The 17,740-nt window shown below is 43.5% G+C and overlaps 1 protein-coding gene across 1 annotated transcript in view; it reads right to left on the reverse strand.

Annotated features, from left to right (window-relative positions):
* Piezo2 (piezo type mechanosensitive ion channel component 2) overlaps positions 1 to 17,740 on the reverse strand; it is a 330,402-nt gene that overhangs the window by 55,837 nt on the left and 256,825 nt on the right. Inside the window, exons 19-29 of the mRNA XM_051201086.1 lie at positions 17,464 to 17,672; positions 15,491 to 15,651; positions 12,044 to 12,220; positions 11,634 to 11,759; positions 10,136 to 10,336; positions 9,263 to 9,467; positions 9,048 to 9,149; positions 7,862 to 8,027; positions 4,913 to 5,156; positions 2,668 to 2,764; positions 1,551 to 1,710 (exon numbers count right to left, since the gene is read on the reverse strand). Coding sequence (XP_051057043.1) covers positions 1,551 to 1,710; positions 2,668 to 2,764; positions 4,913 to 5,156; positions 7,862 to 8,027; positions 9,048 to 9,149; positions 9,263 to 9,467; positions 10,136 to 10,336; positions 11,634 to 11,759; positions 12,044 to 12,220; positions 15,491 to 15,651; positions 17,464 to 17,672 — 1,848 coding nt within the window. The remainder of the gene's footprint in view (positions 1 to 1,550; positions 1,711 to 2,667; positions 2,765 to 4,912; positions 5,157 to 7,861; positions 8,028 to 9,047; positions 9,150 to 9,262; positions 9,468 to 10,135; positions 10,337 to 11,633; positions 11,760 to 12,043; positions 12,221 to 15,490; positions 15,652 to 17,463; positions 17,673 to 17,740) is intronic.

The raw sequence follows: 17,740 nt of genomic DNA on the forward strand, positions 1-17,740 counted from the left end.
TTAAGGCCCAGGAAGTCTCTTGTCCTTTCTACATAGTGGAATGGCTAAAGGTTCTCATTAGACACCCAATCATGGCACCTCAAGACTTGTCTTCTAACTCCCAGAATGGTGAGGGCTGCATTTATGGTATGTGCTGTCTGCCTGCCATACCATACTTTTGTCATGGCAGCCCCAAAAGTCTAAGACAATCCTACCCCACTCTGCCATTTTTGAAAATGATGTCCTGGGGGACAAACAATAATTTTGCTCATAAATCACAGGATTACTATTTTAAGTTAAATGAAGTCACTGCTCACCTATATAATGAGGGTAGTACATGCCACAATGCTCCTTGAATTTAAGACAGATCCCTACTATGTCCTTTCTCTATGTGGCTCCAACTTAGGTGACAAAGGCTTGGATCACATTCATATAAATAAACTTCCTGGCAAGGCAGAGGAGATGAAATCTAGAGAAATTATTGTCATAATCACATAATCGCATATGAATGTATGTATGAACCTTAATTTCAAACTCAGAATTTGGTAATTTCAAATGGGAAATTAATGTAATGCTTGCCAGATGGTGAGAATTATGGGTTCAATGCTGTCTGAGCAAGGCTGGCTTCTCCAGACGAGTACATGCATACTCAGCCACTGCCGCCTTCATGCAGTGGCATGCCTGTGGGCTCTCCATAGCCTTTTTTAAAATCTAAAGAGAAGGGCAAAAACTGGAGGAAGAATGGATCCAAGGAGATAAATGTGACAATGTGAAGTGGCTCGGAGGTGTGAAAGAGACTAAAAGGAAGGGAAGAGAAAGGCAGGGTAGGGTAGAGGGCTAGAGAGGTGCTAGGTCCCATAGCCTGTATTTGAGCTTTCTGAGAAACTACCACACCATTCTCACAACAGCTATATCAATGTACATCCCTACTATTAATGTGTAAGGTTCCTTTTTTATTTAATTATCCTCACTTGCACCGAGTTTTTGGTATTTCAATAGTAGGCATTCTCATATAAGAGTAATGATGCCAAATTATAGTTATTTTATTTGTATTTTGCTGATGAATTGTGAAATTAAATGCTAGTTCATAAATTTTTAGGGCATTTGTCTATATTCTTTCTTTTCACTCCACTTTTCCCTTTTTGCAATGTGTGTATGTTTGTGTGTGTGGGGGGGAAATGTCAAATGTACTCTACCACTGAGTTGAATCCCAATCCCTATTCATATGCTTTCTCTTGTGTTATGTCTGCTCAGATCATTTGTCCATTGTGTGAACCATGGTCATGGAATTTTTTGTTAGGACTCTATTTTAGATGCAGGTGTCAAGTGCTTTAGGGAATGGTTTTCCTTTTCTCTTGTGTTATGTCTGCTCAGATCATTTGTCCATTGTGTGAACCATGGTCATGGAATTTTTTGTTAGGACTCTATTTTAGATGCAGGTGTCAAGTGCTTTAGGGAATGGTTTTCCTTAAGGGAACTCTAAAACATCTTGTGCGTTCTTCAAGCAATGTCAGGTAGAAAACATTGAGCATTCTTATAGGCGAGTTGTTGGTGAAAGTAGCCTGACCCACCTGGATGCAAGGATCTGGGAGGCTTTTATGTCAGCCACGACATGCAGAAAATAATAACTCATGAAGACTCTTCTCTGAAGCAGGAGGAAGGCAAAGCAGATGCTGTCCCAGATGATCCCTGCCTCCCCGCTGGGCAGCTTGCATTTCGAGTCATCTTCAGCTGTGGCATCAAGCAGGAGAGAACCCACATGGAAACGAACATCCATTTGCATCACTGTTCTATAAAGTCTACAGAGCCAGGTTTGGGAAATCCCACAGGTACAAGAGTGGAATTCCAATGGGCTGACTTATTTATGAGCTGACACTTCACAAGCAAACCTCTATGCCCCTCAGCATAAGGGAACCCCAGTGAGCTGCTGACACTACGAGGCATAGGGAAACCCTGAACATCCCTTCTTCAAGGACTCCCCATCAGGGCTACGGAGAAGCAATGGCTCAATGATAGATGATGCTCTAATATAGAAGAGTCCTACCTAGGGTCAGCTGGTTTGATTATGAACACTGGTTTGTCTATTAGCAGGGTGTGGCAGCACATCTATACTAAGTAGCAAGTTGTAGATAGTAGTTACATCCTCTGCTAAGGACAGCCTGATTTAGAAGCCACAGCCAAAGAATGCAATTATGTAAGTAGCCTTTGGAGCATTGTAGAAGCACACAGGTGACATGACCTGTGATTCTGAGCTGAGGCAAGTGGCAGAAGGAATTTCCCAATGTTCCTGTGGGAAAAATCATCCTAGATATCCCAGGACTCTTCCCAGTTGGTTTTCTGTGCCAGAAGCCCCCTCAGCTTCTTGAAGAGAGAAGGTCCGGAAGCCTGTGGTGCCCTGAGGACTGACCATTCTAACCGGGGCAACTGCAGCCTTGAGAAGGCAGCTGGTATTGTTTTTAATCCTCTTGGAAAATGTATGTGGAGGTACCTGTACTGCACCAGTGTGGCAGGGTATTGGGGAGCCCCTTCTGTGAAAAGCAAGGCACCACAGAGTATAGCTTCATATTTCCCATCTCAGGGAGGGATTTATCTCATTTCTTTGTGTCTCCCTCTAGGTTTTAAGTCAGAACAACACAGCTTCCCTTCCTCTTCCATATTTCTTCTCCCAAAGGGTCCTCTCATACTTACGCATTTTATAGCCTTTCACCGTGCAGGCAAGGCTGAACGCTTGGATCAACCAGCAGCTGTTTCTCACAAGTGCACTGATGTATCCGCAGGCTCCTATCTGGAAATGAAAGTAGGAAAGGAAACCTCAAGCTCTGAATCCAGAAAAACAGATCTGATGACTAACAAGCCCAAGGTGCAAGAACTCCCTAGAACCCAGGCCAACTATTCCATAAGGGGCCTGTAGTATCTAAAATACCACCCTCCATTTCTAATGCATAGAGGAAGCATTAGCTGCTCATAGAGCAATGTAAATTCAGGGGGAATTCCTCCCAGTGGGAATGGAAAGGGTCTCTAGTGTGATGCACTGCCCCTTACAAAAACTGGACTACTGTAGGACATGCCTTGACTCTGTGGGTAAGACAAGGACTTTCATTAGAGTAGAATGATTTTCTCAGGGTCACATGACTCAAACATATACTGCTCCCCAGAAGATCACTCCAAATCTAAGCTAAAGGATAGTAGAGTTCTTGGGGCTGGTACAGATGATACATGGCCCTCACATTCATAGGTCCAAACATCCTGGGAATTAACCAACCTTGGATAGAAGATATTTGGTGTGGGGGAGGACATGTATTGAATTGATATACATTATTCGCTGCCATTATCCCCTATACAGTTCAGTAGAGCACTCATTTGTGTACCAGGGACTTGTAGTGTGTATCTATAAGTTATCTGGAGAAGATGGAAAATGCACAGGGGGATATGAATGGGCGCTATGCTAATACTGTGAAATACTAGGCAGCTGAGCATCTGAAGTCTGGGAGTCCATGGAAGTTCTGAAAAATAATCCTTATGAGAAACCAAGGGAAGACTATGTGCTCTGCAACTTGTTTGGCCAATCCTCTTAGTGAAGAAGTCTTTTCTGTGGATTGGCATGTAGTTCTTCCATAGTAATGAATTTCTTTTCTTTCTTTTTTTTAAGGATAAAAATTTTATTTTGACTCACAGTTTCGGAGATTTCATTCATACATATACATATACATACATACATACATACATATATATATATAATTTTTTCTTATTTTACATATGGCTCCCAGTTCCCTCTCTCTCCCTCCCATGCCCCCCCTGATACTCCTCCCATTCCATCTCCTCCCACTCCACAGGGAGAGTGATGCCTTCCAGGAGGTCTCAGTTAGAAGGCCTGGGCAGTCTGAGGGACCTCTGACAGTGAAACCAGGATGTATTTCTGGTGCACAAAAGGACTTTGGGAATAATGAATTTCTTATGCCAAGTTCCAATCCCTAGCTAGGTAGTGTAAATAAACAGTAACCACTGCAAATCAACACACAAATGCTATTGGGCAAACTGTGCACATGGCCCAGGATGGTCAATTAGCATTATTTCCCAAGGGTAAACTTTGCACATGGCCCAGGATAGTCAAATAGCATCATTCCCCAAACAGGGGTTATTCAGCTCGGAGTCTGCAGTCCTGGAAATGAACATTTCAAACTAGGCTCTAATCCCATGCCAGAAAGGTTTTCTTTTCTTTTTCTCCTGGGCAGGGACTGACCTCCCCTTTAGTCTCTAGAGAGACGTTCTTTTTTTTTTTTTTTTTTTTTTTTTTTTTTTGTAGATTTTTAAAATTTAAATTATTTTGCATACCGATCCCAGTTCCCTCCCTTCCATCCTCCCATGCTCCCCACAAACTCCCCATCTCATCCCCCTTTTGCTCCCCAGGGAGGGTGAGGCCTTCCATGGGGGAAATCATCCAAGTCTGTCACATGATTTGGGGCAGGGCCTAGGCCTTCCCCCATGTGTGTATGCTGAGAGAGTGTCCTTCTTCCACCTGACAGGGAATTCCAGAAAACATCTCAATTTGTCTCACATCCTACAACTCTCTCTAGACAAAAGAGTTCACTTCTGATGAACATGATAAGATAAGGCACCCAGGTGACCCCAACTCAGTCATAAAAGGGCTACTTCATAGTAACACTATGAGAGATGGAAGCTTGGGATTTTAGATTTTATTTGTTGAGCGCATTGACTTCCATCGTGTAACCCTGAGATGGGAGAAAGGAACGGAAAAGGTTCTGTGTAACATGGCCAAACCAGGAGTGGCGAGCAGGCTCTGAAGCCTCATGTGGCAGTGTCTGGGCTGGGGCTTTCGAGTCATGTGAGAGGTTGAGGCTTTTAAGAGCCACCAAGGGGACTGCCATTCTTATACTGAAACCAAGAGCTCATTATTGCAGTGGGAGCCACTTACTGACAGTATGTTTTTCATGGTGATCACAAACACGTTGTATGCAATCAGCCAGTCCCAGTAGCGTAGGATGATCTTGATGGGTTTCAGTAGCAAATCACCCCCAAAGAGCAGGAAATAGAAACAGGCCACCAAGTAACCCATGCAAAATATGCTGATCCTGGTTGTTCCCGTGATGAAGATGATGGTGAGGACAAACCAGAAGAGGTAGCTGAAGATGATCACTTTGGACATGTCCAAGTAAGACCTGGAAGACACACCCCAAGCAACGCAAAGGTGATTGCAGCACAAAGAACTCCTCTTTGAGAGGCACAAACCTCATATTCAACATCAGGCTGTCCATCGAAGCATTTGGCAAAACATGCTGAGGTCTTTGCATACCACTGCCTGCTGCACAGGAAACCCCTACACCAACAGTATTAGAAAAACAGGTAAGCTGGGAAAGCACCATGTGTAAGTGTGCTTCTTATCATCTCATTTGTGACTCGTTTCTCACAAAATAAACATTTCCTGGGCCAGGTGGTGGTAGTGGTGCACACCTTAATCTCAGGAGGCAGAGGCAGGTGGATCTCTGTGAGTTTGAGGCCAGCCTGGTCTCCATAGGGATTTCCAGTCCAGTCAGGACTGTTACACAGAGAAACCCCATCTTAAAAAAAAACAAAAACAAAAACAAACAAAAAAACAAACAAAACCCTGCCCCTGCAAAAGAACATTTCCAGCCTACCACTTGAATATTCAAAATTCTTTGTCTTTCTCTGGAAGGCATGAATAGTTATATGGAAAAAAAAAAATGATTCCAAGATACAGGTGCCTCCTGCCCGGCAGGAAAGTGAGCAATGAATTACACTCAAGGAACTAAAACGTATTATTACATTACAAGAGATACATACTGGATACAAAGATTTCGTTAGAAGTGAAAACAAACCCTCCTCATAGATGGAAGATGTTTCTGGATGTCACTGGGTTGATGCAAGGCTCTTTGGGGCATTGTCCATCCACAGTGGCTTTAGTGATGACCGGTGAGACTGGAGTATGGGGCCCACGGTTTTCTATGATGATTAGTAGCTGTGGAAGCTTCCAGAGCCTGGGTCACTCTGCAGGCAGCAGGTGGTATAACTGCTGCTCAGGGCTCAGCTCTGCTTCTCTGAAGCCTTGCTCTGGAAGCTTTTCCTCTTGGGTTTTAGGGAAAGGATTGGGGAAGACATTCTGGATTCACGATTTGTTTAATGGGCTGCAATTCTGTAGGAGTTGATAAATAATCTCCATAAAGTGTGGTCTATTTTTGACCTTGCCAGCAGCACTGGGAAATGGGATGTGTCTTAATGTATCCATCCATAAGTGAACTTTTGACATGTACTGATCTTAAGAGTAAAACAAAATATGCATTTTTTTCTGAAATTGTAATTATAGCACTTCTTTAATTGTCTAAACAAAGCAGGAAAGCCATATTGAGGATTAGCAACCTGCTAGTTTCTCACACAGATACAGTAGAATGAGACAGTTTGAGCCCCACCAGAGGTGGCTGGAGGTGCCACTCTCTTGTATGGCTCAATATAAGTAAAGCACTTGGAAAGGAGTCAGACATCTAAACAACTGGGCTATGGAAGCTAGTTAAGTTATGCCTATATATATGCACTATATAGGCCCAGGAATATGCATAGGAAATGTGGACTCCCCACCACCAAAAAAATCAAACAAAACAAAACAAAAACAAACCCTCAAAACCACAAAAAACTCAGAAGAGCCTTTGCCCTTTATGCGTACACTTTAGAAAAGCAGATAAGGCAGGCTCTTACAATGACAATGCCAAGGAGTATGTGATGCATGTCACACATCTCCCCAGAAGTTGGGGTCTCCACATAGGTGTCCTGTGTACCCCCATTACATTCCCTTTGCCTCTGTCCACTTCTTCCCAGCAGTGGGAGAGGGCAGACATAACCCATGAGCCTAGAGGCTGGAGGATCAGACCTCGATGTTAGGTTACTACACCGTGGCTGAGGTGAGTCTAAAGAGCTTTCCAGGATGAGGACTGCTGGGGAGCCTGACACCAGGCAGGCCTCTGGATGAAACTAAGTCTGGAAAACGCACAATACTGAAAGACTGCACCAAGAGACAGACAGCCGGCTTACATCAAAGCTCCCAGGAGAAGCACTCAGAAAGCCAAGACTAAGTGTCACCTGACTGGAACGAGGGGGAAGGCAGAGTGCTGGGAAGGGAGCCCACACAGGGCTCAGGGAGACACGACATAAGGACAGAACCACACAGGCCAGCTCTGGGGGCTTCATACCTGAGGCTCCTAACCACACAGGTGAAGAGGAGAGACTGGAGTGGTGAGGAGGGTCGGGGATGAGGGGTGATGAAGACAGAAATAAGGAGGAGTGTGATGAGGAGGAACAGGGATGAGGGGGGACGGGGTGAGGGGTAATGAAGACAGTAAGGAGGAAGGGGTGTGATGAGGAGGGGTAGTGAGGAGTGGATTGCTGAGAAGGTACAAGGGTAAGGAGAGGGGTCGGTTAGGAGGGACAGGGGTGAGGAGGGGTGATAAAGACAAGAGATGAGAAGAGGAGATGAGGAGAGCAAGGATGAGGAGAGATAAGTAGTAAATAGCAGAGGTGGAGTTCGAGAGAACAGATGAAGGGTCAAGAAAATAGAGGAAGAAAGAGGGAGAGGGATAAGAAGATGGACAGAGAAGGGGGAGGCGGGAGGTAGATGAAGGGGTGGAGAGTGTTCTTGCTGGAGAGCTGCCTACTGGTATTGTTGGGCTAAGGTGTTTTCTGTTGGAAGAAGAGATTGGGGCCACACAAGACATCGTGCCGGGACAAGAGGGACACATGGGTGTAACTCAGAGACTGATCTACTTTCCTGGTGCTGCACTAACAGACTACAGTAAAGGGGCAGTTTGAGTGACATTGCACACAAAGACCGCCTAGAAAGAGGTGACGCTTCCATTACCTGCAATGAATGAAATCTGGTACAGGGTTATGCTGGCTGAACGAGGCTGCATCAAGGTTCATGCAAATCTCAACATTGTCCCCGGCCATGATGCGCACAGCTGCCTTGTTTTCATCCTCAAAAATCTGTCGTTGTAAGGAGGCACAGAGCAGCAGCATGAAGTCATCTGGCAAGACAGAAACAGCCACCTCAGGTTCTAAAACACCACACACCACCACCACATGGCACACATGAGCCTTAGCTCCTAAGTAAGCTGTGTCCCCAAAGAGCATACTAGCTTCTAAGGTTGGGACCAAGTCCCCATTTCCTGACGCCAGCAGGGGACAACAGAGGGAGCAAGATGTATGGAGGGCTAGCAATGGTGGCATCTGGATGCTGCCATGTTCAAATACTAGATGCCTGCCTGCCTCCATGAATCTTGGGGTGTGGTACATTTCACCTACCAGTGCTGAGGAAGCCACCAGAGCACCAGCTCATTTTTTCATGGGGCTAGATGTAGGCATTTCTGTTCTTTACTCTCACCAGCTCCTTTCCATTTGTAAACAGACTTTCCTCAGAGCTCACACTGAGCAGGTGGCAAAGGAAGTAGACAGCTCATGAAAGATCATGGACACAGCCTTGAGCTGACTAGAGCAGACCTCCCGGCTAGGTCTCTAGGCTGCTAAAGGTACAGGTGGTTTCCTTGTTTTTTAAAAAAATCCTCCTGAACCTTCTGCAGTAGGGGAGTCACTATGGAATTTTCCAGGAGACTGCCACTTCTAAGTGTTTTGGAAGTGCTGCTCCAACCATCCATCTTCAGTTGTCCTGGAAGGCCTTGTACGCAGCTCTCCTGTGACTGACATCTGTGGGCTCCCCATCACTGCCACAGCCCTGTCTCTCATTTTGGTCTTCCTGCCATAGTGGCTGGAAAGGGAGCCAACCTGCAAAGTTTCCTCTCTAATATACTTTGCAAGGGAGCGGTGTTGGGAAGTGAATAAATTATTTCAGTGTTGATTTATTCATTTTGCAAATGGAAGTGAGCAAGTAGAAGCTATTGGTGACTTAACATTAATACACAAGACAAGCTTCATATAATTCTGAAGTTCAGTAGAGGAACAAAATGTGATAATAGCTAACATATGAAAAATAAGGAACAAATATGAGGCCAAATACCTACATCCTGTGATACCACAGCAGAAACACTTACAGACAAGAAACACAGGGTTGGGCCGCACAATGAAATCCGGGAAGTACAGCCACTTGATGATGTTATCATTGAAGTTGGCACCCTTGAATCTCCACGGGTAATCTGCAAGGGGTAGGGATGAGCAGGCACAATCAATTTCCTGGTGCATCTCTACCTTCTCAGTTGTCCACTGGCTATGGCTGTGCTAAGAGCAGATTCTCTAGGCAAGGGCTCACCTCGGCAGGGGGCAGGTGGGATGCCAATGCAAACAAAGTACTGGAAGGTGATGATACAAGCCAGGAAACAGCAGTACTTGGGCCAGACCTCAGCAATGGCTTTTCTTCTGCGTCGATACAAGACACCAATCAGCCAACAGGCATGAATCATGGCATAGAAATCCATCCGCTGTCCAATTACATTCACTGACATTAAGAAACAGGTCTGTATAAAGATGTTTAAGAGACAAGAAGGATTGGGCTTATCAGAAAGGAAAGTGACACCAGAGTCCAGCATTTCTCAGTCTGTCTGTATGGGTCCCCAAGGAGTCTTACCGTTTAGTGTCTTTTGTCATGAAAATAGAAATGCTATATGATTACTTCTGAGAGGACTAACTGAACCTTTCAGAGTAACAGCTTTATCAGTGGCAAGGATGAGAGCTATGATATCCTTGTGAAAATAATCACCATTGCAAATTTGGTCCATTAATTCCATTATAGATTACCATTATAGAATTCTACTCTTCCACTCACTTTACAACTACTCTATAATTCTATGATCACCATTTCAGGTTGCAAAAGTTCTCCTCATAGTTTATATGTTCAAAATGCACAACAAAAAAGAAAATCTATTATATTCTTAAGAAATTGAAATGATAGTGAAGATGTGTTTAGATGGCTCAGGAGACCTAGGGACCATGTGCATTGCTACAGAATAGGATACTGACTCCTGGCCTTTGAAAACACAAACTTAAGCTAAGCTGACCAATCAGCTTCAGTGGCGTTGTGAATATGCAACAGGGATGTGTAGTGAACCTTCAATGACCAACAAGCCCAAAGAAACTATTTAAATTTTCATGAAAAGAAATCAAACACATGAACAAGAAAACTCACCTCTAGGCCAAACTTGTAGAAGAAGTAGTTTATAAAATATTTGGCACAGTTGACAAGTCCATCATCTAGATGTAACCTTGTGATGTCATGAAAGATAGTTTTGGATACTGGAGCAGTTAGGTTATTTCGACCTCGATAGTACTCCTGATGGCGGTAAATAGTAACTTCAAAGGCCAAAATAGCCAACATCAGGAGGTTATTCTACAAACAGAAAGTGAGAAAGCACATCTATGTATGCTAAAGGTCTTGTGATTCAGTACTTCTCAGCAACTATAGCAAAATACCGTACTTAATTCTTGATACCTAAAAAACAATGTTATATTATATCTCACCTGTACTCAATGTAGTATTGTGCCTATTTCTTCATCTTATTTATTGAGGACCTACCTTTCTTGTGAATGGGACTGACTACTGTGGTAACAGGATCCATCCTCTCTGGGTATAAGACTGGATTTTCTACTGGCTTGCTAAATACATGCCACATGCTAAGGGAACAGCACCCAGATCCCAGAGTACAGTCTGACCTTGTTTGCAACCCTTAAATGCAAAGTATCACAGGGACATCTGGGAAAGGCACTGATCTATGAGACAGGAAGACAGAGAGTGAACTTAACACCTCTGTACTCTGGCATGGGGGCGGTATGATGAGAAACAAGCTCAAGATGGAAAAGTCCTAGTCATAACAATAGTCATGACAAGAGAGTTGACACATGGAAACAGGTGACAGAGGCCATATCTCAGACTTTCCAAATATCAGGTTGTTTTATTTGACAACCACTTGGGCAGTAACTATTATAGAAGATCTAGAAATTACAGAATGGAGTGTTTAGTACATTTAAAACTCTTGGGTGCCAAGTGCAGTAGAGATTTCATCTTTAAGTGTCTTGTCAGCAATCAGGACAATGATTAAGGTTGCTTGAGTTACTAATCAAAGTAAAATGTGGAAGAATGTACAAGAATCTCAATGGTTTTGTTCTCATTAAATCTCTATGATTACTTTCATTCAAAATATGCTATATGATTTTGTAATGTAAGTATGTCTCCTTTTTTAAACATCCAAGAAGCAGAAATTAATAGCAAGTACTGCTCTTAATGCTATTATGCCTCATTCTCAGAAATAATCACTATTGACAATCTGGTAGATTTTTTTGGTCTAGTGTTTTTCTCTGTTTCTAGAAAAGATAATGCTGTGCACAGCATTGCAATGTTCTCCTTTTCAAACACTTAACTTTACATTGTGGACTTGCTTCAGTCTTGATGCGCCCACCAACTTCGCACTTTAACAGTAACATGAGGAGCTAGTGAAGGTATTTCAGTGAACTGAGGGCAAGTTGCTAAGCCAAGTTTGTTTCAGCACAATATAATACTGATTTTAATATCTAGTCATTTTAGACATCCGCTAAGAAGACAAAGTCACCAATAGAGGGGCTAGGAAGCATCTCACAGTGGTGGGAGAGGGACCACAATCCATAGCGGTGCAGACTCAACAAAGCCTTACCCTCAGGTAGACGAGCAAAGGGGAGGACTTCCTCAGGCCGACCCACTCGGTGGGATCAACCGGGGCACTGTAGAGAAGAGACTTGTTCAACTCGTTAAGGGGTATGTTGGTTTGATTTTCATTGGGCTGAAAAGAAGAGAAAGTGGGGTGACAACAGCTTGTGAGATTGACAGTGTTCAGAGTGCCCCCTTCAGCTATGATCTGTGGGGTTGGGAGGTGAGGGCCCATTTCAAGTGAGGAGGAGACTCAGGTTAAGAGCAGCTTTAGGTCTAGCAAGGGGCCAGAACAGATCTAATGTGGGTAAGGTGATGTAAGCTAAACAGAATGCTCTTGGTGTGGAGACCCCCCTCAAATATTTCCCCTGATCCTCTTAAGATCAGCGAGGAAGGACCCCCAACTTTGAGGCTCACCAAGGAGCAGTTGACAGAAAAGTTCTCAGGCTTAATGGTTTGCAGCTGGTACAACATTTTGCAGACGATGATCACACATGTCCAGACAGTGCAGACACTAGAAGCCACTCGGCGGAGTTTGGCATATGGCAGAGCAAATGCCCAAGAAATCAAAAATACATAGTTGAACAGAGACACCTGGAAACACAAAATCAGAAATGGAGACAGAAATGCATGGCATGGCAAGACATTCACAAGACAGGACAATGTGATTCCAGTTCAGCAAAAACTGGCTGAGTTCTTGTGTATAAGACACGGTCCTAGATGCTAGGAATTCCAAGGATGTAGAGGAGCTGTGTTCTTGAACTTGTAAAGCAGACAGGCATACAATCAGGTAGTATCAATATAATGTAACAGTAGCTAAGTTATAGATGTTTCTGGGCTCCTATTATAGCATCCTGAAGGGTCCTCAGTCCAAAGAGGGGATTGACAAAAATCTAACACAGGCTGTGGAAGATGCAAAGCACACTCAGGGTCAAGGATACAGAAACAAAGGAGGTAATATGGTGAGGATAGGTCACTGGGCTAGTTATAGATGAGGATGGAGATGCAGGTGAAAGTCAAGCTTTGGCTCATCCCCTTTGAACCATTGAAATGGCACATGAACTCACTCTGCAGGAAACAGACCTTATGTCAGAGAGTTTGAAGGGAAGATAAGTACCACAGAAGTAAGGAGGGTAAAATGTAAGGGTTAGGCTAGAGGCCAGAGCCCAGATCTTCAGGAGCCTCAGAGGTGTAGAGTTAGGGATTCCATGGTTGCATGGGATCCTGTGGTTCTATGATAACATTTAAAAAAAATCCATGTGCTGGATTGGAATAGGAAGTAAAAGTAGCTTGACTTGATGCCTGACTAGTTTGAGCATGGTAGATTAAGTGGAGAAAGTATGAGACATGACAGACATCCAGTTATTTTGGGAAGTCTGAGTGGGTGAAGTACCAGGGCTGAGATTTGAAATGTCATGAATACACTGATCTAAGGGTAAGGACGATGAGTTCAGCTTGACCCTTGGCTCTGGGCTGCACATGTGCTTCTCAAGCAGACAGATGTCCACAAGTCTAGTCAGTCTCCATAGATCTCAGTTTCTTGAAGAATACAGAAGCACCACTATCTTATTTAGCCACAAATCATATTAATTTATTTTGACACACTCTCAGGGATACCCACTATAAAGTTGAGTATGTACTAGGTACCAAGCTCTGTGAGCTTTGAGAGAACAGGCTCCAAATCTAGCTTTAAAAGTGGAAAAAAAATTGAGAAAAACATGAACAGTAAGGAACAGCATATATGCAGTATGCTACTCTTCTCCTTACCCAATTGTCACTACTGAAGGCAAATGCTCTCTCTGAGAATGAAGTGCTGAATTGATAAGGTAGAAAGATATGTTGCCCTAAATTAACCCAGGGCAAAAAAAGATGCTGTTCGTAAGAATAGCCAATAACCCAGCAAGTGCTTGGACATAAAGCAAATGTCATGTTTTATCAAAACATTCTGATCCATGGATTGACTCTTAGCCAAAGGTGGTGCAAATTTGCTTGTTAAAGAGCAAATTGTATTAAAGGCATTTACAATGAAGTAAGCCTCATATTTCTGTCATTGTGTGTTTTAAAGACTCTTAATATAAAAGTGCATGTAATTTGCACTGAACTTATCATTTTCTAAGTGATAGGTAAAGATCATAAGTCTTAATTCCTAACCTGGTTCAAGGTAACAAATGTCCCGAGGGTTTCCCTGCCCTCGGGAAGCATGTAGAAAATGCTAAATCCATAAACGTCCCAGACAACATCACACTCATGATGATGTACTACTCATCAATGGGAGCAGTGGGCTGCAAACAGACCAATGTCTCACCATTTTTGTGTGTAGATGGGCAGTCACTGGGCTTCAGAAGTGTATGCACTTGCCCCCTAGATGGGGACTAGGCAAAGTAGGCTGTGCATAGGGCCTGGAGCTAAATGGGGACACAGGGAAGAGACAGAGGAAGAGAGGAGCCAGGAGAGGGGACAAGATGTGCATCACAGGACATGGTCACCAGTGGGAGGCAAAAGAATAGGGGTGAGGAGTTTTTCCAGGGAAGGTATTTTTATAATACCTCACAAACAGGAAAACGGGTTCAGCATTGGGAGCTACTTCATTCAACAAATGCCATGCCCCTCACTCCACACTCCTGTTCTCCTGCAGCATCATGATCTAAGGAGGCTGTGAGCTCAACATCTCCTTGACAAGAATCTAGTGGAATGCTCATCAAAAATGAATCCATGTTATATATGTGTTTGTTTTTGTGCCACTGAGTGTGTTTAGAGGCCAGTAAGCTAGAAAAGGACCAGTGAGAGAGGAAAAATGAGGCTTTAAGGAGGGGGGCTTAGGGAGGGGACTAGCACATATGTGACATGAAAATAGAAGGGACAATACTGGAGGAGAATGGTACAGGGGGGATGGAGGCCAGGGGGATATGAAGGGAAACAGGTGTGGGGGAGAACAGTTCAAACAAAATATGTATAAAAATGACACAAGGAAACTTGTTATTTTGTATGCTAGTTAAGAAAAATATATAAAAATCAATAATAAGAACAAATGGAATGTTTGGTCTGCAAACAATCCAGATGAGTCAAAATTCCCAAGGAGATGCTGTTTGTCTCTGTGTGTAACAAGCTTCTGATTAACCAGGGTCAGGGGCAGATTTTGTTGTCATAATGTACTTTGCACAAAACACATCCTCCATGTTTCCCATGTGCCAAGCGGCTGGGAGTGTTGTGATGGAACTCGTCAGAAGTTTTAGGCAGTAGGTTCTTGACCTAGGTTTAAGATTTTGAATTGTAACCATCCAGGGAAGTTATAGGTCTACAAAAATGACTGATCCTTGGCTAACATCATGTGCTCAAAAGCTATCGGATGAATAAACTGAAGGAACATTTGTTTCTCCACAGTGAATATGAAGGAACTGTTGATGGAATGATGATCCTTTTCTTTATAAATCAAGCATACTATCGGTTCCACACCTTATGAAGGTAGCAAGTGAAATGAACTTGAGTAAAGAGTTCATCATCTTTTGGAACCCAAGTCTACTCCTTGGCAACACAAACTGGAAGTTTATCCCTTTCCTCAAAGAGAACTTTGGGAGATATATGCCCACGTGGTGCAGAAAACCAGCCCACTTCACACATGTCAGAAAGCAGCCTTTTCTATATGGCTGAATTAAATGGAAACTAAGCTTTCTCCTCCTTTCTCTTTCCCCTTCTCTTCTCCACTAACCTTGGCTCCTCTGTATAATAAAGCCTATCTATTCATATATGTCTTAGTCCCTGAGTGCAAGGAGCATCATAATACGAGTGCCACAGATTTTCAGACAAAGGGGATGAGGACCTGCTGTGCTCTGTTCAATCTGGTAGTACAGCAAAAAAAACACTTGCCTCTTTCACAGTCACCCAGATAATGTATGACGAGACAATTTTGATGATGTGCAGCTCCAAGATCCACCACATAAACACCTGCAACTTATGAAAATACTCCAGGAACTTTAGGAAGAGCACAGTGAGGCGGTCAATCACCAGCAGCCACTTGTTCCTTAGATCTGCAAGGCAGGAAATACAGCCAGGAGCATGGCCATTGTCTGTGTTATTAACCAGAGCATATCTTGTCACTTTCAGGATGGAATGAGAAGCTGCCCAATAGTCAGGGGATGAGTTCTTTGAAGCTAGAGAGGAAGTACCCAAGATCTCCCTTCCATGCCATGCTGCTAATCATGAACTTAAGTTGAAACACAAGGGACCATGTTATTATATGCCTTATAAGTAAATTTGTGCAAAGAGTTTTGTCTTGATTGACTTCTAAGACTGTTAAAAAACCTTCATCAAGCACAGAGGCAAATAAGTGGATAAGGCTCTTCAATCTACTTTAATAAGCCTGCCTGTCAGGTCTGCTATGGGCAGAGACAGCTTGTTCATCCTCAGAATCAGTATGTTTTCCTAAAGTGTGATCAACTTCATGCTAATCATCCTCTTTGTTTTTAGATTTATTTATTATGTATACAGTGTTCTGTCTGCATGTATGCTTGCATGTCAGAAGAGGGCACTGATTCCCATTATAGATGGTTGTGAGCCACCATGTGGTTGCTGGAAGAGCAGCCAGTGCTCTTAACCTCTGAGCCATCTCTCCAGCCCCTCTAATCATCTTCTTGATCAAATAAACCATTGTACATTTTCTACTTTAGGGACTCAGACCAATATAGCCCTGTATGGGTCAACCCCAATGGAAGCCACATAATCTTGCCTTTTCAATTCTGGACTGTGTTAACCCATCAGAGGGAGCTGTAATGTGACTGTCCTTGATCTGAACATTTGGTAAGGTTTTAGTTACATTTAAAAAATGCTTTTGACTCAGGTGGACAGTCAACAGAAAGAACATTTCAGAGGTGTGTACAACGTGGAAGTAAGAGTGAGGAGGGAGTTTTGATAGGACCCTTTCAGTAAAGCCCAAAGTCCTCATTAAAGTAGCATAATGAAATCCTAGCCTTAACTACTTGTCAGGCAGAATTGCAATCCAGATGTGAAAAAGGCATCTGGTCCTTGCCTTGGGTCTTCTGAGATGAGTTGGAGAAGGTAACAAGGGTTCGGGACATGCCTTTAAAAGTAATTTTCCTCCTACGGCAGTTTGATTCTCTCCTTTTGTACAGCAGAGACCCAGCTAAGACATGCATAGCATTTCCCACATTGCCCCAGAGGCAACACCCTCCCCCTTTCTAAGAATTATGACAGAGACCAAACTCGCTACCTTTTGCATTCTCTGCCAGACAACATTTCTCAATAACCATGGCCACTCTACTCTATTCATTCCTGGTTATTTCTAAAAAGAAAGCTGGGGGAAAATCTACTGACTGAAGATGGAACCCTTAAGTCAGTGCTGTTCAACACACTTCAGGGCACTAGCCTAAAGGAACAACTATGCAACTGCACACCACCTCTTGTAGCTCCCACACTCTGAAGTGTTGGACCAGAACTAGTAATGTATTCATGATGATCATTTTCCTTGACAAGCCTCAGAGCACCTTTCCCAAGAACGAGTCTCTGAAGTGACATCTGGGATTGTCAGTGGTTCTGTGCAGGGGCCTATAGCAGGACAGATCCTATGAGAGTTCCCATGAGCAGCAAAGACCAGAACACACTCCTCTGGGTCTCCTCATGGACACTCTGCCTATCATCATGAATTCTTAGCCAACTATCTGCTCTCTTCTCTTTAAGTTAGATGAAAAGTAAATTATTGCAGTAATTAGAATATAAATACTATCACGATAGCAACAAAAACTACTCTTCAACTTGTATTAGACTGAATCACAGACATGTCTTTTGGAGAAAGTCATTCTTGTCATTTATGCTGTTAGGGTTACCTGAGGTTTCTTCCTCTTCTGATTCCTCTTCCTCCTCCTCCTCAGACTCATCACTGTCTTTTCCTGGCTCACCCTTCTCTGCCTTCTTGGTACCTTCTTCTGGCCTCTCCTCCCCAGCCTCTACCAACTTCTGCACCTCAGGCTTATCCAGGCTGGTGGTCATATTCATGACGGCTAAGTCTGGGAGGCTTCCTTCAGGGTGGGCCAACCTGTGGGCAGAGAGCAGTTGAGTAAGAAGAGGAAGGTGCTCCAGAAGGTGCAGTCAAGGGGCAAGTAA

This window comes from Phodopus roborovskii, unplaced genomic scaffold (assembly GCF_943737965.1).
Source record: "Phodopus roborovskii unplaced genomic scaffold, PHOROB, whole genome shotgun sequence".
Lineage (NCBI taxonomy): Eukaryota > Metazoa > Chordata > Mammalia > Rodentia > Cricetidae > Phodopus > Phodopus roborovskii.